The 21586-nt window shown below is 45.0% G+C and overlaps 1 protein-coding gene across 3 annotated transcripts in view; it reads right to left on the bottom strand.

Moving 5' to 3' along the window:
• Positions 1 to 20939, bottom strand: part of GLT8D2 (glycosyltransferase 8 domain containing 2) — a 44695-nt gene extending 23756 nt beyond the window's left edge. The window contains exons 1-3 of one of the 3 annotated variants that reach the window (XM_027070970.2): positions 20277 to 20939; positions 15556 to 15817; positions 2541 to 2587 (exon numbers count right to left, since the gene is read on the bottom strand). In XM_027070970.2, the coding sequence (XP_026926771.1) occupies positions 2541 to 2559 (19 nt within the window). In that variant the 5' untranslated portion in view covers positions 2560 to 2587; positions 15556 to 15817; positions 20277 to 20939. Of the gene's footprint in view, positions 1 to 2540; positions 2588 to 15555; positions 15818 to 16911; positions 17004 to 20276 lie in introns of all 3 variants that reach the window. The other 2 variants (XM_053226671.1, XM_015068807.3) reach the window with 2 other exon arrangements.
• Between the last annotated feature and the right edge of the window lie 647 nt (positions 20940 to 21586).

Here is a 21586-nt window from a genome sequence, read left to right on the forward strand (position 1 = left end):
ACGAGTACGTGTTCTCAGTTCACTCGAACACTGGTCAAGGATGACATACAACAAATTCTTGCCCTCAGTAAGAGGACGGAAGGTCCAAATATCTCTTCCAGTTCTAAGCATCCGGGACCATCTGTTCCACTTACCCTTGGCAACGACTGAGAAATAGAGTGATAAAGGACAGTGCTTTCCTAAGTACGGAGCACATACCACTGATTGTACATGAGATGGTTTAGGAGGTTTGTGACCATGGCATTAAGTAACATTAAGTCACAGCATGAGAAGTTAGTTTTAATTTCACGTGCAGGCAGGTAACAAAAGCTACCCAGAAGTGAGTAACATTGTGCTAATCATACATATTTGTATAATCGTCTTCTTTTTAAGATAGGAGATAGCTTATTCTATTAGCAATAAGGATATGCACTTTCTTTTTTTACAATTTTTAATGTTTTTGTTTATTTTTGAGAAAGAGAGACAGAGTACTAGTAGGGGAGGGGCAGAGAGAGAGAGAGAGAGACACAGAGTCCAAAGCAGGCTCCAGGCTCTGAGCTGTCAGCACAGAGCCCGACATGGGGCTCGAACTTGCAAACCATGAGATTATGACCTAAGCCAAAGTTGGATGCTTAATCCACTGAGCCACCCAGATGCCCCAGGATATACACTTTCTATTATAAAGTACACATAAATTTTAAATGAGTCAATTTAAGGAAACAGTTAAGTCATGCGTAGGACAGAAGAAACACAGATGATGAAAAATTGAGAAGGTGGTGCATTGCTGTACATAGAGCACAATCACCTGAAGTTTGGAAAATGTTGGTAGGAGAGGAAAGGGCCAGGATTTCAAGTCAGGCTCAAATCTTGTTTCTGCCACCTCTTAGCTGTGTGGCCTTAGACAGGTTACTGAATCTCTCTGAGCCTCAGTTTGCTCATCTGCTCAATGAGGATTGTAATTGTAGTAATAATCATTGTCTCACATGCGGGTTTTGAGAGTTAACAAAGGCAATGTAGGCCTAATAAAGACTTTATAATTGTTATGTATTATCATTTACTATTTTTTAAGTTTATTTATTTATTTTTGAGAGAGAGAGAAAGCACAAGTGAGGGAGGGCAGAGAGAGAGGGAGAGAGAGAATCCCAAGCAGGCTCCGTACTGTCAGCGCAGAGCCCAATGAGGGGCTCGAACTCATGAACCATGAGATCGTGACCTAACCCCAAATCAAGAGTCGGACACTTAACGGACTGAGCCACCCAGGCACCCCTATCATTTACTGCTTTTACGCATCGAGATATTTACATTTATTGTCCTCATACTGATCTCTTTTCTGGCCCCTGGGCCTTTGTCTTCCCTCTTGTAGAAGGAAGGAGTTAGTCTTCACAGATGTCTTCCAGAGCTACATTCTGAGGCCCAATGATTCTACTGTGCTTACATCCAGCTTCTCTCTGCCTTTCTGGACTGTGAGATTCAGCCAGAGAAACTAAATACGAGACTCAGTTTAAAACAAAACTATAGAGAAATAGCAGATAAGGAAGAAAGTCCTACAGTTTATCAATACGTGTGATAAATATTCATCTGCCACGGCCAGTTGGGGAGGCAACTCAAAGTCTTCTATCACCTGACTCTTTTCTTAGTATATGTATGCCCTATGCAATATTTTGCATACACTTAGACCAAAATACTATTCACAGTTGATCTGAACTTCAAATCTAACTGCATATCTTGTCTTTTCATCTGCTTGTTCAGGCAGCTCTACCCTGAGGCTGACTGTCACACAATTAGGTTACTATGCTTCATCCCAGGTTCACAAACTACTAAATCTAAAATCAAGGGCAAATTCAGGTTTTGATGGAGTCTGAAGATTATATAATTTAAGGTGACTCTTAAGAATAGGAACACAAGGGGCACCTGGCTGGCTCAGTCAGTGGAACATGAACTCTTGATGTGGGGGTTGTGAGTTTGGGCCCCATGTTAGGTGTAGAGATTACTTATATGAATCAATCAATCGATATTCAGAATAGGAACACAAAATTACAAGTGCTAAAATTAGATAGGAACATGAATATTTATTTAAAGTAAGAAAATAAATTCTATTTGTTAAGTTTTATAGAAATGTTTGCCCTTTCTCATGATGAATCCACCTGTGGACAAAATACTTAACAACTTTCCACAGGAATCATCCTGAATGATGATGCCAAGAACTCTGCCTGTGGGAAAACCACCCGTGAAAACAAAGATCTCAAAAATAAGACAGTTCAAGACTCAGCATCAAAACAGTCCTTTAAGTGGCACCTCGGTGGCTCAGTCAGTTAGCCGTCCGACTTTGGCTCAGGTCATGATCTCACAGTTCATGGGTTTGAGCCCAGCGTCAGGCTCTGTGCTGACAGCTCAGAGCCTGAAGCCTGTCTCGGATTCTGTGTCTCCCTCTCTCTCTGCTGCTCCCCTTCTCGCGCTCTGTCTTTATCTCTCAAAAATAAATAAACATTAAAAAATAAAAAAAAACAGTCCTTTAAAATATCTGTTTTTAATAATCATGATTGTCAAAAGTGTAATCTTACTTTTTCGTAACAAAGCCATGTGTGTTCACGCAGATGAAAGCTGTGACCTGTGGATTAAAGAATAAAACTTTTTGTAAAACAGAATCAACCCCAAAGTCATCATACAATTACTAAGGATCGTGTCTTTGAGTATCTGATATGTGGCAAATTGTGCAATCATTCCTTACTGTTCTGAATCTAGAACTTTGGAAAAAAGTATCTCTTAGATGTATAGGTCAGCCCTTCAAATTAATTTCTCTGGCTGTACGAACAGTCCAAAGGGCCCCCAATAGATAATCTTGCATATTTTCAGCTATCATAATTTCATTCCTTTGATAAGGAAATTTTCACATCTTCAGGGATCCCTTGTAGAAACAGAACTATACCTTACACTAAATTCAATCATGCATTCCATGAGTATTTATTGAAATCCTACTAATAGCCCAGCACTGTGCTATGTACTGAGGATGTACCAATGAACAAATCAGTCCCAGTCCCTACCATCATGGGGCTTTAAATCCTGTGGGGAAAACAGATACTAAAATGTAACAAATAGATTATGGTAAGAGGTATGAAGGAAACAATAGAAGTTCTGGGACACAGATCAGTAGAGGTGAGGAGTGTATCAGGAAGAGAAATCAAGAAAAGCCTCATTGAGAAGATGCTCTTCCAAGAAGAGCAGGAGACCACGGAGAGAAGGCAGAAGGAAAGAGCAAAGTGCAAAGGAAAGGAAACAGCAGGTGTGAAGGCCCTGTGGCTAAAAAGAGCTCTGGGTATTCTAAGTACTGCGAGAAGTTCAGTATGGCTGGAACATAGTGAACTAAACAAGAGACTGGCCAGATGAGGCTGGAGACAAACCGTGTTGTCTATAAAGGAGTTTGGATTTTATTTCATATGCATGTAGTTCCCTCTATCAGCTTTTGTTTTCATTAAAGTCCCAAAGCAATATTTTCAAACATCTCCACAGATATTCTGATGGTAAAGGAGAGTGGAACTCAAAGTCATCCATAAGGAGCTCCAAAATATTTACACATTTCTTGAGTTACCTTCAGATTTGTGTAAACTGTCCAAGAACGAAGGGAAAATAATGGCTCCTTTCATTGCTAGCAGAGGTCCCCTCAGGGAGAAAAGTCTTTGTTATTATGAAGTCAGAGACTTCCGTGCACGGATGGGGTGGGCAGGGGTGAGAGCGGGAACATGTGAAATGAGTCTGAGTGAATGATCAACTGGAATCCTGGGGTTGGCAGCAGCCCAAGATTATTACGTGAGAAGGAGAAAGATCCCATAGCAGAGGCTGCCCCTTGCTCACCAGAACATCTGGCCTTGGGGCAGATGCCCCCCAAGGACTTTTCAAGAATTGAGATGCCCAATATTCAGTCCATAGTCTTCCGTCATGCTCTGCATCTCCTGATCCCCACCCTGTCGCCACTCTGCTTTCCCCCCTGGGTCTAAACACATGTATCAATGTGTTCGGGGGAAATCAAGGAAAGGGGGCCGTGTTCCCCATGCCGGACGTGGAGAAGTGGGGAGAGACGCAACTGAGATGAAGTTCTGTGGGGACTCTGAACGTAGGAGAATGTAAGCTGTCAGGAAGTCATGAGGATTTTGGAGGGAATATTGGATGGGGGGAAGGTCAGTCCATTTTACTTGAATCTCCAAATCTATGGCTCCTGGGAAATCTTAACTTTAAAAAAAAATTTCCTTTTTTTAAATGTTTATTTTTGAGAGAGAGAGAGTGTGTGTGTGTGTGTGTGTGAGCAGGGGAAGGGCAGAGAGAGAGGGAGACACAGAATCTGAAGCAGGCTCCAGGCTCTGAGCTGTCAGCACAGAGCCTCAAGTAGGGCTTGAACTCACAAACCATGAGATCATGACCTGAGTGGAAGTTAGACGCTTAACCGACTGAGCCACTCAGGCACCCCTTAACTATTTCTGACACACGAGTCTCAAAACTTTGCTAAGCCTACAGACCTCTGTCTAGAATAATGTTTTTTAAAGCTTAAAATATATATTGTTTTACAAAGAAAACCAATTACAAAATTTTAAAGAAAAGGAAGCCATCAGAACATCGGTGGGAGGGGGGAAGCCAAACTTGTGACATAATAAAGTAGCAAGTGTTAGCAAGTGCAAAGGTGCTGTCAGTTGAGGTGATGGTGAGCTTTAAAAAAGTGTGAGGTGTCTGTAACCAGTATAATATAATATAAAAACATCTGGGGGGCGCCTGGGGGGCTCAGTTGGTTAAGCATCCTACTTTGGCTCAGGTCACGATCTCGCGGTTCGTGAGTTCGAGCCCCACGTCGGGCTCTGTGCTGACAGCTCAGAGCCTGGAGCCTGCTTCAGATTCTGTGTCTCCCTCAGTCTCTGCTCCTCCCCTACTCACGCTCAATCTCTCTCTCTCTCTCTCTCTCTCTCTCTCTCACACACACACACACACACAAGTAGAAACATTTTAAAAACAAACAAACAAACAAACAAACAAACAAAAAACACATCTGATTTCTGCAGGCAATGATGGCGCAGGTCCTGCGGTAACTTCTGTGACTTGTTGCCTACATTGACAATTGAAGGAAATGCTCACTTCCATTCAGTGGTGAGTGAAAATAAAGTTATGACTTTTCTCTCATCTAAGTACATGAAATCATTTGAAATGTATCCATGGACACCGTGGGGGTCTGTGCACCCCAGGTTGAAGGTTAGACCCCTGGGCAAGGTAGACTCAGCTGACATCTGGGTTAAGATGACATTTGTGCTGTTTTATCACCTAGAAAAACTGCTGCCCTGGGCACATTTGCCTGGTTTGTTCTGAGGTTTTTCATTCACCCTGGTTCCCGACATGATGTTCCAGGTGACAGGCAGGGTGAGAACCCGGTCCCAGGCAAACATCAGAGAGGGGCAGGCTGATGCGCAGGGACAGAGGACTATGAATGGAAAAGCAAGCCCTGGGAGGAAGGCTGGAGGGATGCCGGAGACAGATTTCGGATAAGATTTCCTATCTTGCATTGCCATACACTGTTAAGGGTCATTAAAATGCCCATCCTGGCAATGTCATATAGGCCAATGTTGAAATGCCTCTATATTGAAGATTACAGAAACTAAAGGAGGGGCCAGGATACAAAACAGAGGGAGACTTTCACTTGATACTCTTTCAAGGCTTATACTGCACGTATTTAATAACCAACATGGCCCTCGGCACCGAACAATTAAAATGGGCCCCAGCTGTAAAAGCTGGAGCAGACCCAACTGATATGTTCTAATAAACAGAAGACTTGGCACCTATAGAATGTTGAATCATGTGCATGGATTATCTGTTCAAACAAATAGTTAAGTACAGGAGATTCTAAGAGTGTGTGTGTATGTGCACTCACACACATACACACACACAAAGATGCTACCAGTCCAACTTTTTACACGGAGCACTTGCCTTTGCATGAGACAAATTCTGGGCAAATTCTAAGAGGCCTATCAACCAGACATATTCCAGGAAAAACATCTTTTTTTTTTTAACGTTTATTCATCTTTGAGAGACAGAGACAGAGCATGAGCAGGGGATGGACAGAGAGAGGGGGAAGGCACAGAATCCAAAGCAGGCTCCAGGCTCCGAGCTGTCAGCACAGAGTCTGACGCGGGGATCGAACTCATGAACAGCGAGATCGTGACCTAAACCAAAGTCAGACGCTCAACCGACTAAGCCAACTAGGTGCCCCCAGGAACATCTTTTAACAGAAGAAGCCAACTGCTTCTTCAGAGAATGAATTTTAACACATGCATAAATTCTTACACTAATCACAACAAATGAAATAGAGAACGATTTCAACACCTCCAAAGAATTCTCTTGTGCTATCCTTTTGTAGGTAGACCCTTCCCAACACCTAGCTCCTGGCAATCACCAATCTGCTCTCTTTCCCTATGGTTTTGCCATTTCCAGAATGCCATATAAATGGGGTCATACAGGGTAGCTCAGTCAGTTAAGCGTCTGACTTAATTTTGGCTCAGGTCATGATCTCATGGTTTGTGAGTTCGAGCTCCACATGAGGCTCCACACTGATGGTGTGGAACCTGCTTAGAATTCTCTGTATTCCCCTTTCTCTCTCTCAACAATAAATAAAATTTTTTAAAAAAGGATCATACAGTACACGACCTTTTGTGACTCTCTTCCTTCACTTAGCATGATATATTTGGGATTCATACTTGTTGTTGAGTGTATCAATAGCTTTCTCCTTTTTATTGTTGAGTAGTATTCCATTGTATGGATGTACCACAGTCTACCCATTCACCCACAGAAGGACATTGGAGTTATTTCCAGTGTTTTGTTATCGTGAATAAAGCTTTTGTAAACTATTATTTATAGGTTTCTGTGTGATTTTAAATTTTCACTTCTCAATGGTAAATACTTAGATTACTGGGTCATTGGGTAGATGTGTATTTAACTTTATAAGAAATTTCCTGTTTTCCTTAGTGGTTGGGTCATTCTGCATTCCCGCCAGCCATGTAAAAGAGTCTCAGTTGCTCTGCATTCTCGTCAGCACTTGGTGTTGTATTTGTTTTATTTTAGCTGCTCTAATAAGGCATATTTCACTATGGCTTTAATTTGCACGTCACTAACAATTACTCACGTTGAACATCTTTTTATGTGTTTATTTGCCATCTGTATATGTTTGTGATGGTTCATTTTACATGTCAACTTGACTGGGCCATGAAGTGCCCAGGTATTTGGTCGCATATTATTCTGGGTGTTCCTGTGAGAATGTTTTTGGATAAGATTAATATTATTTTTTTTAATGTTTACTCATTCTTGAGACAGAGAGGGAGAGAGAGAGAGAGAGTGCAAGCAGAAAGAGAGACAGAGAGGGGAGGGACAGAGACAGAAGAGGACAGAGAATCTGAAGCTGGTCCTGCACTGATAGCAGAGAGCCCAATGCAGGGGCTCAAACTCACAAACCACAAGATCGTGACCTGAGTCAAAGCTGGATTCTTAACTGACCTGAGCCTATGGATGAGATTAATATTAAAGTGGTAGATTAAGTAAAGAAGATTGCCCTCTTTAATGCCAGTAGGCCTCATCTAACAAGTTAAGGTTCTGAATAGAACAAAAATGCTGATCTTGCCCTGAGTTAAGAGAGAAATTCTCCAGCCTGACTGCCTTTAAACTGGGACATTGGCTTCTTCCTACCTTCAGATTCAAACGGAAACACATGTTCTTTCTGGGTCTTGTGCCTGACGCCATCAGACTGGAGCCACTTCACGGCTCCTCCTGCTTCTCAGCCTTCAGAAGGGGACTGGAGCAATACCACCGGCTGTCCTGAGTCTCTAGTTTGCCACCTTACACTGCAGATCTTGGGTCTGTCGGTCACATAATCACATGGGCCAATTTCTTATAATAAATCTCTTCTACATACGTATACATCCTATTGCCTCTGTTTCCCTGAAGAACTCTGGCTAATACAATGGTGAAGTGTCTGCTTAAATCTTTTGCCTAATTTCTTTTTTTTAATTATTTATGTTTTCATTTATTTTTGAGAGACAGAGCATGCGCGGGGGAGGGGCAGAGAGAGAGGGAGACACAGAATCTGAAGCAGGCTCCAGGCTTTGAGCTGTCAGCACAGACCCTGACGTGGAGCTTGAACTCACGAGCCGCGAGATCGTGACCTGAGTCGAAGTCAGACACTTCCCTGACTGTGAGCCATCCAGGCGCCACTTTTTGCCTAATTTCTGATTGGATCACCGCTTTTCTTCCTTTTGAGTTTTGAGAGTTTTTTATATGTTCTGGGGATAAGTCCACTGTTGGATATGTGATTTGAAAAATACTTTCCCCAGGACATGACTTGTCTTTTAATTTTCTTAACAATGAAGTTTGCAGAGCAAAAGTTTTTAATTTCGATAATGTCAAAGTCATCGATTTTTTTTCTTTTATGGATCATGCTTTTCATGTGATGTCTAAGAACTTTTGGCCTAATCCAAGGCCGTGATGAGTTTCCCTTGTGTTTCCTTCTGAGAGTTTTGTAGTTTTATATTTTACATCTACATTTTGAGTTAATTTTTGCATATGGCGTGAGTTGTGGGTTAATTTTTTAGCATATAGAGATCCAGTTGTTCCGGGACCATTTGTTGGGAAGACAGTCCTTTCCACCGAACTAATTATTTTTGTTAAAATTCATTCCAATTTCAGAGTGTCCAAAAGGACACTTGAGATCTGCCAAGGCGTTTGAATCTTGAGGTCTGTGTGTCCCAAAGAAAGGAGAGAGGGCTCAGCCGAAGGTTAGGATTCTCTCCTACGCTTCCTATAACGATTGTAGATCTGGACAGCTGTCAGTGGCTAAAAACTCAAACATTCCACAATGTTCTCAAAGTAGCACCCTGCTTACACAGAGGCAAAACAAGGGCTGAAACATCATGAAAAAGTGTCAAGTGAACATTTCCCCAAATTCAACTCTTATCTTTGCACAGTATTCTGGAGTATTTTGTGCTCTGAAATCCAAGGAAGCTAACACACCCTTTTCCTCAAAATGCATGTAACAACTTTGTTTCCTGGCTTTCGCGGTTCACAATTTATCTTTATGGTTATTACAGTACTTTCTATACTCATTAGAATAAGCAGTGGCATAAAGAGAAGCAGAGGATAAAAACATAGGCTTGATGAAGAAAATGAAGTTTAGCTGTTAGAATTTTAGCTTATAAAAATAGATTAGAATTTACTTATGTATTTATTTATATTTATTTTTCAAGTTTATTTTTGAGAGAGGGGGAGGGGCAGTGAGAGAGGGGTACAGAGGATCTGAAATGGGCTCTGTGCTGACAGCAGAGAGCCCGATACAGGGCTCAAACTCACAAACCATGAGATCATGACCTGAGTGGAAGTCGGACGCTCACGCTCAACTGACTGAGCCACCCAGGCGCCCCTAGATTAGAATTTAGATTACAGTTAGATTATAAAATAATTTAGATTATTTTAAAAATTCAGTTCAGCTTAGAAATCTAAAATAAAATTATGTCACATTTATATGTTCATTCCCTTCTTTGTAGCATTTTGCCAATCACCCAGGAGCAGGCAACTGACTTCCTTTATCTTAAAAAAAAAAAAAAAAAAAAAAGGTTAATTTGCTATAAATAACAATTTGTGTTGAAAACCCAAAGTTTATTTTAAAATTAAGTTGAGCCTTCTTAATTACGGTTCTTCAAAGGAACTTCTGAACTTGACATTTGACTGGAGGCAGCAGTCAGCAAACAGAATAATAACCTTTAGAAACCAGCAACATGGACAGAGAGAGCCTACGGGAGGCAAGCAAGAAGGGGGGGGGATGTCCAAGCACCCCAGGGTTCCCTCATGAATCAAAGTGTTGTGAGAACTTGTTGGCAGTGATCTTGGGAAACTCTTCAATAGGAATTTGGTTCAAGTCTTTAATTCGCTGTAAAGAACCAGCTATAACATCCTTTTTATTTTCCCAGGCTCTAGGCTGAACACCCAGGGTGCATGTGCACTGGCCCTTTTCCTCTTCCCCTCTTACGCCTGGGAAAGAATCGCGTCAAAGCAGCACATTACTTAGGATTCTTTGGATATTGATTTCAGGTACTTTTTATCCACTTATGATTTTAGATGATATGCATTCAGCTAACTCTTTAAGATGATGTAAGCATAGAATGGTCTTTGGCCACAGGCCCCCTCCTCCCCAGTCCATGAACAAAGGCCATCTGGTAGTAGGGGAGAGAGACTGAGGAGAAGGTCAAAAGGATCTGAACCTGAGCCCCTGATGCCAGCTCTTCCCTGGGCAACCCTGTTAGTCAAAACGATACATTTAGTTTCTTGCAAACAAGAGTCCTTACAAATACATTCCCTGTGGCCAGAATCATGTGCACATATGAGGAGAGATTTGCAGGGGCCAGATGGTAATAATAGCTACCGTTTATTGCAAGTTTAATTTGCACCCGAATCTGTGCTGACCATTTAGGTATACCATCTCCTTTAATTCTTACACATTTCAGGTGGATATATTGCTCTCTCCAGGTTTCAAATGAGGAAATTGTGACTCAGAGAGGTTCAGTAACTTGCTCAAAATCACACAGCTACTAAAGGGCAGAGCAGGGATTTGAAGTTAGGGCTCTCTGACTTCAGAGCCTATGCTCTTTAACCGCAAGGTGCTGGAGCCCTTCGAGGGCCATTCGGGCTACCCCAGGAAGCAGGTGACGGCACTGTGTGCTGATGGGGTGTCAGTCAAGTTTGGACTGCTTGCCCCTGAGTGCTCGGTTACTGTAACAGCTGAGATCATGCCAGAAGCAGAAAGATCATCCGGCTGGCTCATCTGAGAAGGGGGCTCATCTTTCTCCCATCCAGCATGCTGCCAATTTGAAAATCCCTTTAAAACAAAACAAGAGGTTGGGGCGCCTGAGTGGCTCAGTCGGTTAAGCGTCCAACTCTTGATCTCGGCTCAGATCATGATCTCGGGGTTCCTGAGAGGGAGCCCCATGGCGGGCTCTGCATGGAAAGTGTGGAGCCTGCTTGGGATTTCCTCCCTCCCTCTCTCTCTGTCCTTCCCCCGCTCATGTTTTTTCTCTTTCTCTCTCCCTCTCCCTCTCTCAAAATAAATAAATGAAACAAGAGGCTTCAGGAAACTCGTAACGGCACATCGAATTGCAAGGCATGGCAGCAGCAAGCCAAGGAGAGAAATTCCTGAAGCAGATTCTTGTAGGAAACTTTTGAGCAGTTTTTAGTATAGAAGGCAGGAGTGGAGTCTTTGAGAAGCATGTACTTCCAAAAGAAAGCCTGTTTTATTAAAATTTTTTAAATATGAAATTGTAAAGATTGGCATCCTTTCCCTCTTTGCAATTTCATCTCATGTCTGATGGTGGCACTTTCTGTGTAAACTGTTGTGAATTGGTGTTTCTGGTACTTGCAATCAAAAGCATTCTAAGAGATCAAGTAGGTGCTCAAGAAACATTTGCAGCTCCTAGATATGAGCCGATTATGTGGATTTGGTAGGGGCATCAGAGTTGTAAAGAGGTAGAAAACTGATGGGAGGAAGTTCAGGGGCTCGGGATTCAGGAAACAGCTGGGGAGCATCCTAAGACCCCATAGAATAGGAGGCAGAGACCTGGGGCCCAGAGAAACTGGCATGTTTGGGGGCAGAGCATCATCTTGTGGGTCAACACGGTCCCTGTGTGTGAAGAAATGCACCAAAGGACTCATTCCCGTGCTGCAGAGGCCCGGGTGCGTGGGAGATACATCACCTGCCGGCTCTCTCTCCTTTACACATGTCCTGTCCTGTGCACATCCTGTCCTGGGCACAGCCCGCAAGGCTCCACACTCCCCTGCTTGTCCGCAACCTTTCTTTGCTTTTTTGTTTGGTCTTGTTTTTTGGGTTTTTTTTAACGTTTATTTTTGCGAGAGACAGAGTGCGAGTAGGGGAGGGGCAGAGAGAGAGAGGGAGACACAGAACCCAAAACAGGCTCCAGGCTCCGAGCTGTCAGCACAGTCCGAGGCGGGGCTCGAACTCACAAACTGTGAGATCATGACCTGAGCCGAAGTCGGAGGCTCAACCAACTGAGCCACCCAGACGCCCCAACATTTATTTATTTTTTGAGAGGCAGAGTGGGGGAGGGGCGGAGAGAGAATGAGACACAGAATCAGACGCAGGCTCCAGGCTCCGAGCTGTCAACACAGAGTCCGACGCAGGGCTTGAACCCATGAGCTGTGAGATCATGACCTGAACCAAAGTCGGACGCTCAACTCCTCGACCGACTGAGCCCCCCAGGCACCCTGTGTGGGACCTTTCTGACGGCTCATCCTCGGTCTCTTTTGCTGGCTCCCCCTATTGCCTGAGCTTCTAAATGCTGGAATGCCTCAGGACTCCGTGTTTGATTTCTTCTCGCTCTCAACTCCCTCCTTAGGAGGCCTCATCCCGTCTCACGGCTTTAAATCCCATTACATGCTGCCAGCTCCCAAAGGACTGTCTACGGCCCCAACCCGTCCTGTGGACCCCGACTCCTAAAATGCACTGCCCATGGGGCAGATCCACGTGGGGACGTCCACCTGTCCAAAACCGAGCTCCTGATATCCACACCCCCAAATGTGTACCACCCCTAATCTTCTCCAACTCCGTTAATGGAAAGTTCATTTTTCTAATTGCCCCAGCAAAAATAAAGTTGCTGTTATCCTTGAGCCCTCTCTGTTGGTCACTCCGCCCATACAGACGGCGGCAAGTCCTGTCAGTCCTACCTTCAAAATATACCCAGAATTTTTGCCCCCGGCAGTGCCTCTACTGTGGCCCAATCACCATCACCCTTTGACTGAATTGCTCTGCTTTTGTTTCCTTTTAGCTGATTTTCGACAAAGCATCCAGAGTGAGCCTATTAAAATAGGAGTCAGGTTGCGAGGCACCTGGGTGGCTCAGGTGGTTGAGCGTCTGACTCTTGGTTTTGGCTCAGGTCATGGTCTCACAGTTTGTGGCTTCAAGCCCCGTATCAGGCTCTGCCCTCTCAGCACGGAAGCTGCTTGGGATTCTCTCTCTCTCTCTCTCTCTCTCTCTCTCTCTCTCTCTCTCTCTCTCAATAAATAAATAAATAAAAATAAACTTAAAAAAAAAATAGGAGTCAGGTTATGTCATTTTCTGTTCAAAACCCTCCAAGGCCTCCTGTCTCCTTCAGAGCAAAAAACCCAGGTCCTTATAACCTCCTCCAAGATATCACATGATCACACCGGCCTCCTTGCCAGACATTCTCCTGCCTCAAAACCTTTACACATGCTGTTCCCTCCACCTGGAATGCTGTTCCCTCCACCTGGAATGCTATTGTTGCCACCTGGAACACTCCTCCCAGATATCCATGTGGCTAGCTCCTTCATGTCCCTCAGAGTCTTCATCAAAAGCTCTTCACCCCAGCCATACATGTATCACTTCCCCTCAGCAGCTGCCTGTGTCATCACGGTTTATCGTCCGGCCTCCCGAAGACAGATTATAAGCTCCGCGAAGGCAGGAAATGCCTGATTGTGCACTGCCATGGGTCTCGCACAAGTGCCCGGCACTATAAACCCTCAAAACCACTTCTAGACTGAAGAGAGGAACGTGGCCCCTCCCCTCCGGAGCTGCACAAGCACCCCAAACCCCGTCTGTTCACCACTGAAATCGGTGTCCCCCCACCCCCCAGAAGCCCTCCTCTGCTGAGCTCTGGGCATCCCCTTCACCTTCTCCCTGATGGCTCATTCACTCCACCCACGCCTACAGTTTCAACCCCTAAAAGGTTCTTAGCCCATCCCTTTTCTGTTCTGCCTCGTCTTACCCACTCATCGACTCTGCAATCACCTGCCACCTGGCCTTCGTGCCTCCAGAATTTCTGCCCCCTGCCCTTCCGCAATCTATCACCGGTATAACATAGTGATTCTTTTTGTTGTTTGCTAATCACATTAAACTAATTTTACATGCAGTTTGAGTACCTTTATTTTTTAAATGTTTAGTTTTGAAAGGTGGGGAAGAGAGGGGGAGGAACAGAGAGGGAGGAGGACAGAGAGAGGGGGACAGAGGATCTGAAGCAGGCTCTGTGCTGACAGCAGCAAGCCCGATGAGGGGCTCGAACTCACGAACTACAAGATCGTGACCGAAGTCAGACGCTTGACCAACTGGGCCACCCAGGTGTCCCACACAGCACCTTTAATTTTTTGGTCGACTTTCCTTTTCTTCTTATTACCTGAGACATCCAAGTCTACCAAAAAGTTGAAAGAATGAATCAGCGCTCACATACCTTCTATCAGATTCATCAATTGCTAACTTGTTGCCATATTTACTTTCTTTCTTATTTCTCTCTCATATATAGGGCAGACACCATGACGCTTGACCTCTAAACATCTCAGCATGCATCTCTCAAAAACAAAGGCGTCCTCCTACATAACTACAACACCATCATCACCTCCAAGAACAAGAACATTAATGTAATAACATCTTATAAATAATTCATATTCACATTTCTCCCATTATTGTGACATCCTCTTTTATAGTTTGCTTGTCATATCCTTAGTTTCTTTTACTCTTAATCAATCTTCCCCCACCCACACTGCCTTTTTATTTTTCATGACCTTAATTTTTTTTTTTTTTTTTTTTAAAAATCAAGTTCAGTTGTCTTGTAGAATTCTTTTGCCTGACTTAAAACACAACTCAGATTGGGGCACCTGGGTGGCTCAGTCGGTTATGTGCCTGACTCGATTTCGGCTCAGGTCATGATCTCACAGTTAATGAGTTCAAGCCCCATGTCGGACTCTGCGCTGACAGCACAGAGAATTGCTTGGGATTCTCTGTCTCCCTCTCTCTCTGCCCCTCCCCGGCTCATGCTTGCTCTCTCTCTCTCTCTCTCTCTCTTTTAAAAATAAATAAATAAATAAAGTTAAAAAAAAAAAATTAAACACAACTCTGAATGTCCCTGTCCTGCCTAAAGCCCTTCACTGGAAATCCACTACTGGAAGGTTAAGGTTGGAGTTTAAGATATCCATAGGTCCTCCGTGCCATGACTTCTGTCCAAGCTGAACTGTTTGAGGCTTTGTCTCCAGCCATCCACTGTCCTCCACACCCAGTCGATGTTTTCCTTGTCTCTGAACTTCAGTTCATGCAGTCCCTTCTGCCTTAAATGCCCTTTCTCTTCTTTTCCCCAGTAGATTGTTACTTATTTGTTAAAAACTCAATGCAGGCATCACCTCCTTCAGGAAGTCTTACTTGATTACCCTGTCTGGCTGCTCCCCTGATCTTCGTTCCTGTCCCTATCCCTGCACTCAGAACTGTTCTCATATTATGAGTGTGCCTGTCTCCTCCACTAGACTGTGAGGTGACTGAGGGCAGGCACTGTGGCTTGCCCACCTCTGTGTGCCTCAACAAATATGTGTGGAATGAATGAGTGACAAACAGGAGAGAGGAAGAAAGGGAAAGGGGCTCTTGCCCTGTTCTTCAATCCCAGGAAGAAAGGGGGCAGCATACCTTTACTAAGGAAAAAAGCCAGAAGGAAGGGACTGTGGATCTAGTCGAGGAATGAAAGCAGAGGGCTCTGGTCTTCTTACCAGCCTTTTACCCACCGTCAAAACAACAAGCCCTAGGAACTGTGTCCCCTGGTCCTTTGTAAGCTTTCCTAGGCTGAGTGACTTTCTGTGTCGTGGTTTCTCTGCAGCAGTAGATAGCCAAGCCTTTGGCATTAAGGAGTCTGTGGGTTTGTCCTCAAGACAGGAAGGAAGATGGAGCCACACAGCCAGTGTTGGAGAGAAGAATCCCTGGGCAGGGGACGGGATGGCGGCACATTCAAAGGGTGGAGGAAAAAGGCCAAGGTCCTGGGGCCTGTGACTAGGAAGAAAAGGAGAGTTTAGGGAATTGGTCTGGACCTGAGAAATGTCCGTTAAGTTTAAAAATGGGCACCTGAAGGGCGCCTGGGTGGCTCAGTCCAACTTCGGCTCAGCTCATGATCTCACGGTCTGTGGGTTCAAGCCCCACGTCGGGCTCTGTGCTGACAGCTTGGATCCTGGAGCCTGCTTCAGATTCTGTGTCTCCCTCTCCGCCGCTCCCCTGCTCACGCTCTCTCTCTCAAAAATAAATAAACATTTTTTGGGGGGTGCCTGGGTGGCTCAGTCGGTTAAGCGTCCGACTTCAGCTCAGGTTGTGATCTCCCAGTTCCTGGGTTCGAGCCCCGCATCGGGCTGTGCTGACAGCTCAGAGCCTGGAGCCTGCTTTGGATTCTGTGTCACCATCCCTCTCTGCCCCTCCCCTGCTCACGCTCTATCTCTCAAAAATAAATAAACATTTTTGGGGGGGGGCGCCTGGGTGGCTCAGTCGAGTAAGCATCCGACTTTGGCCCAGGTCACGATCTCACAGTTCCTGGGTTCGAGCCCCGCGTTGGGCTCTGTGCTGACAGCTCGGAGCCTGGAGCCTGCTTCCGATTCTGTGTCTCCCTCTCTCTCTGCCCCTACCCTGCTCATGCTCTCTCTCAGAAATAAATTAACATTAAAAAAAAAATTTTAATAAAATTTAAAAAAAATAATAAAAATGGGCCCCTGAAGACCTTTCACAGGGAGCTATTTTACCAGATGCCAAAGAGTTTGGGCCCATGGCCAAATCTGGAAAGAATGTTTTAAGACCTGGCAGTAGCTAAGTGATTGAGCTCTGCCTTGGAAGAAAAGGCAAAAGTGGGAAGGACTCCAGAAATATATTTCAAAAATCAGAGCCCCTAAGTGTTATTCTACATGCCAGCTCTAATCAGTTGGTAAGGACTTTCAGTATTGCTAAATTGAGAAGGAATCTAAAGCTATCACCAGAAAAGAAAGAAAAAGAAAGTAAAAGAAAAAGAAAAAGAAAGGAAAGAACATAGAAACCAGAAGGAAAGGTAAAAGAGGGGGGCTCCTTCAAGTTACTGTTGAGTGGTTTAAATCTGGCAGGGCACCTACCTGGGTGGAAATATCACAGGCTTTGTTGCCCCACTCCTTAGCGATGCAATCCCGGGCAATTTACAAAACCTCATGAGCACATTGGGGCTGCGCTGCAGATTTAATTAAATAGCCTATAGTAATAATAGGTAACTCTCACACAACAGCCTTTACATATGTTCATTAATTCGGTCCTCACAACGACCCGTAAAGTAATTATCCCTGATTCACCCACGAGGAGACTAAAGTTCAGGGAGGGTGATACAATTAACGAGCTGCAGAGCCCAGGCAGTCTGGCTCTGAGCTCACATTCCTAACCATCTTCAGAGCCGACCGCTTTCCATTGCTGATTGCAATCATCCTGGGTCAAGCAACTGACATAAGCTCCGTGATTTAACTTCACCCCTCGGGACCTTCACCCCTGGGGTTCACGCGTGGCATAAAGCAACCAGTAGAGCACTTCGCCTCAACCCTACAGAGCCACGAACAGGACAAGAGCAGGGATTCACCTGAAGAAAAGGGAAAGGACAGCATCGGGACTCAGGAATTTGGCCTCTGACAAAACATCTGTGGCCTTTTTACCTGTTTGCTCTAGCATGAAAGGTTCAGTCAAGATAGACCCAAAGACAGGGGAGCCAGAGGGGACAGGGTGCAGTGCGTGGAGGGTCTGTTCTGCTTTCTCCTGTGTTGGAACGACGCATTCTTGCACAAAATGGCCTTAGGGCAGGTGTCCCCAACCTCTGGCTTCTGTGCCAAATCCTGCCCATTACTGTTTTTTTGTTTTGTTTTGTTTTGTTTTTTGGGGGGGATTTTTGTAAATAAAGTCTTCTTGGAAGATAGGCAGGTTTATTCTTTAATGTGTTGTCTAAGGCCAGTCTCACACGACAACAGCAGATCTGCGTAGGCGCAATGCAGACCGTGAGGCTTACGTGGCCACCTCTCCAGCCCTTTGCAGAAAAACTGCTGATCCCAGCTGGCCGCTTCAGGTCAGATTTTCTAGATATCAATATGGCACAGGCGATCGAGCTCATGTCCTGACCTAAGGAAGGAAGGACACCACGTCTGCTTGGGTGTTTGCCAGGGGAGGTGTGAAGGAGGATGTCCGTCTACAAGGGGAGCTGAAGTGAAAACAAACGGGGCCAGAGGAGGATATTGCAGAGTGTGCTCTGAGAAGCGCTAATCAATGTTATGTGGTAAAACGGTTTGGGGGTCAACTGGGAACTTCTGTGTCAAACAACCTTAAGCAGATCTCTCTACTGCAGGACTTCTCAGGACCTTTAAAATGCCACTTTGCCTTGGGATTTCTCAGAGTGTGATATGGTTCACCGAACGCATCTTCCCCATGGGACTATGTTCTTCAGAATATTCTTTGGGAAATGCTGAAATAAAAGAAGTATTTAGTATCGTGCTCCCTGGCAATGAGAAATGAAAAGTGAGAACCGTGGCTTAATAAGCTGTGCTTCTCTCGGGAAGGAAAGAGAACAAAGAAGAAATAAAAAGAGCCAGGGTGAAAAAAAAAGAAAAAAGAAAAGAAAAGAAAGAGAGGTGTTTGAAGGGAGGAAGGAAGAAAGTAGGACCCTGGAGAAACAACATGAGGAAGTGAGGAACACTTGGGAGACTGGACTATCAGAGGGAACAATCTGCCAAATGCTGGGCTGCCACCCAACACAGGACGCGTGGTCACTTCGTCATCACCACGGTCATCATCAGCACCACCCGAGAAGCTAACCTTCCCCGAGGCCTCACTACTCTGCAGATGCTGTGTTACGTCCTTTAGACACACGATGTCACTTCATTCCCATTTTCCAGATGAGGAAATAGAGGCACAGACAAGTAACTACTCTGAGTCAAAGCTTATAAAGCTTCTTAAGTGGCAACGCGCAGATTTGACTCTGTGACCTGGAGCCAGGGCCCATGGTCTCCCTGCTGCCCTGCCCCACACGTACCTGCATTCGACGCAGGGCTGGAGTCCACTGTGCAACTCAAAATGCGTCCTGCACAGAAATGTGAAACCCAAAATGGGTGCTGCACAGAAATGCAATGTGAAGACACGTGGAGGAAAAGACAAAACAAACCAGCCAATGTCACTTTGGATATTTAACGACACGGGGCCAAACAACTAGAAGACTAGCACCATGTTTAAATAGCGTCATGTTTTCTTCCTCTCTCTCTCTTCTTACTCTTGTGTTAACTATTCCTTTTTTCTTATAATTAAAAATTTTTTCATGTTTATTTATCTATTTTGAGAGAGAGAGAGAGAGTGTGTGTGTGTGTGTGTGTGTGTGTGTGCGTGCTTGGGGGAAAGGCAAAGAGAGAATCCCAAGCAGGCTCCACATTGTCAGTGCAGAACCCGATGCGGGATTCGATCTCAGGAACCATGAGATCGTGACCTGAGCCAAAATCAGATGCTTTGCCAAATGAGCCACCCAGGCATCCCCTTAACTATTCCTCCTTAACTGATATCATAAGTTGCATATCAGCCTATATCAGGCTTATCCAATGTGTACATTCATTCATAAAGTGAGCACAAGACAGTTTTTGAATGTTAAAAAAGCATTTTGAACCCAAACACTATGATTACTGCATTTATAAATAAGCCTCACTTAGACTTCCACAACTACCAATTCCTTTTTTAGAATGGGGGACCTATGAATAGCTTCCTATGACAGCTTCTGAAAATGTGAATCACAGCTCATTTAAATCTTTTGTGGCCCAGGGGCGCCTGGGTGGCTCATTAGGCGAAACATCCGACTTGGGCTCAAGTCATGATTTCACAGTTTGTGAGTTCGAGCCCCGCGTCAGGCTCTGTGCTGACAGCTCAGAGCCTGGTGCCTGCTTCGGATTCTGTGTCTCCCTCTCTCTCTCTGCCCCTCCCCCACTCTCACTCTGTCTCTATCTCAAAAAATAAATAATAAACATTAAAAAAATAATATTTTGAAATCTTTTGTGGCTCAGAAATGTACCTGCATTTAAATACTAGCATTTATCCCGTCCTACCTAACCACTGATTGCCATGCTTAAAATACGATGAAAATAGTAAATCACACTGGACAAGGGGGTTCAACCCAGGTCTGGATAAAAACAGTCCAGCCAGTATGTGAACAACTTGCACACTGAGTATCCTGGGTTTGCTGCAATGGCAAAAAAAAAAAAAAAAAAAAAAAAAAGAAAGAAAGAAAGAAAAAGAAAAAAGAAAAAAAGGAAAGAAAAGAAAAAGTTCCCTCTGCATGCTACAAACATTGGCTGGGAGCTCCTGTAAGCAAAGTTCTCGTGGGACAGGCCACCTCTGATTTACGTCCTTGAGTCTATAGCGAAATAAAGGGCCGCTGCGGGCCGGCCAGGCTGCAATGGAGAGGCCGCCGCGCGGCTTGCCAGTTTCTGTTTACCTGGTGAACGGTGAGGGCAGGCTGCGGGCGCCTCGGTCCAGAAGAGCTGCAGGGCAGAGCGTTCCGCTCGCGGCTGGCCCCCGGGCTGCTTCAGCTGCTGCTAACATCCCACTGGAAAGCCCAAAGCGCTGAGAGCCCCGAGGCCAATATTACGTTTCCAAGAGAGGATGCCTGCCCCTGCCCCCAACACCCCCCCTTTGCTTGCGTTGACTTTGGAGCGGCTCGGGTTTCTTCCACCCCTGCGCGAAGCAGCTGGGAATCGGGGCGTTGCGCTGGCTGCGGGGTGAGGCGGCCCCTGAAACCACTTCCAGATGTGCTTGGCAGGCCGGCTCCTCGCCTGGCCCGGGCTTCCTCTCGCATCCTCCTCCGGCAATCTGCGTGCAAATCGTTTCGAAAACAAGGCAGTGCTGGAGGAAAAGATTCAAAACTGGAGAAGGGCAGACTCTTGGAGGGTGAATTTCCACCACACGATGGGCCTAAGGTAAACTTTGCAAGAGCAGAAGTGGAAGAATTAAGTTCACACTGATTTTAAGACTATCTTCACAGCCACTGGTTTCTCCTGAAATGTCCCAGTCATTAAAATGCTGTGGTCCCCAAATTAAAGCCCAGCTAACAGCTATGGTCTCATTCTACCAAGGCAATAATAGCAACAGAAGTTTTAAGATGGCGTGTTTTGAGCCTGAACATGGAAAGGAATCAGGCAGGGACTCAACCCCACCCAGCTCTGGGCTGTTCAGTTTCTGCTATTGATTCTCAGAAACCCAGGAAATGGTGCCAGCACGTTGCCTGGGATCATGGAATTTAGTTCCGCAACCTCTGTCCTTAGCTCCTACAAGGAAGTGAAGATCCCCTGCTCACTTGTTCTTTCTAAAGTGGTATTTCCCAATAGAAACATCATGCAAGCCCTCATGTAATTTTAAATTTTCTAAAAGTCACTTTAAGGTAAGTACAGGGGCTCCTGGGTGGCTCAGTTGGTTAAGCATCCGACTCTGGCTCAGGTCATGATATCGCAGTTCATGAGTTCAAGCCCCGTGTCCCACTCTGTGCTTACAGCTCAGTGGAGCCTGTTTGGGATTCTGTGTCTCCCTCTCTGTCTGCCCCTCGCCCACTCTCACTCTGTCTCTTTCAAAAATAAAACAAAAACATTAAAAATATTTTTTAAAAAGGTAAGTACAAAGAGAGGGTGCCTGGCTGACTCAGTAGGAAGGGCATTTGGGTAGTGAATTGAGCCCCCACATTGAGCGTAAGGTTACTTCAACAAATAAATATATGAACTTAAAAAGAGAGAAAAACCATGTGCCAGGTGCTGG

Source organism: Acinonyx jubatus, chromosome B4 (genome assembly GCF_027475565.1).
Source record: "Acinonyx jubatus isolate Ajub_Pintada_27869175 chromosome B4, VMU_Ajub_asm_v1.0, whole genome shotgun sequence".
NCBI classification, from domain to species: Eukaryota; Metazoa; Chordata; class Mammalia; order Carnivora; family Felidae; genus Acinonyx; species Acinonyx jubatus.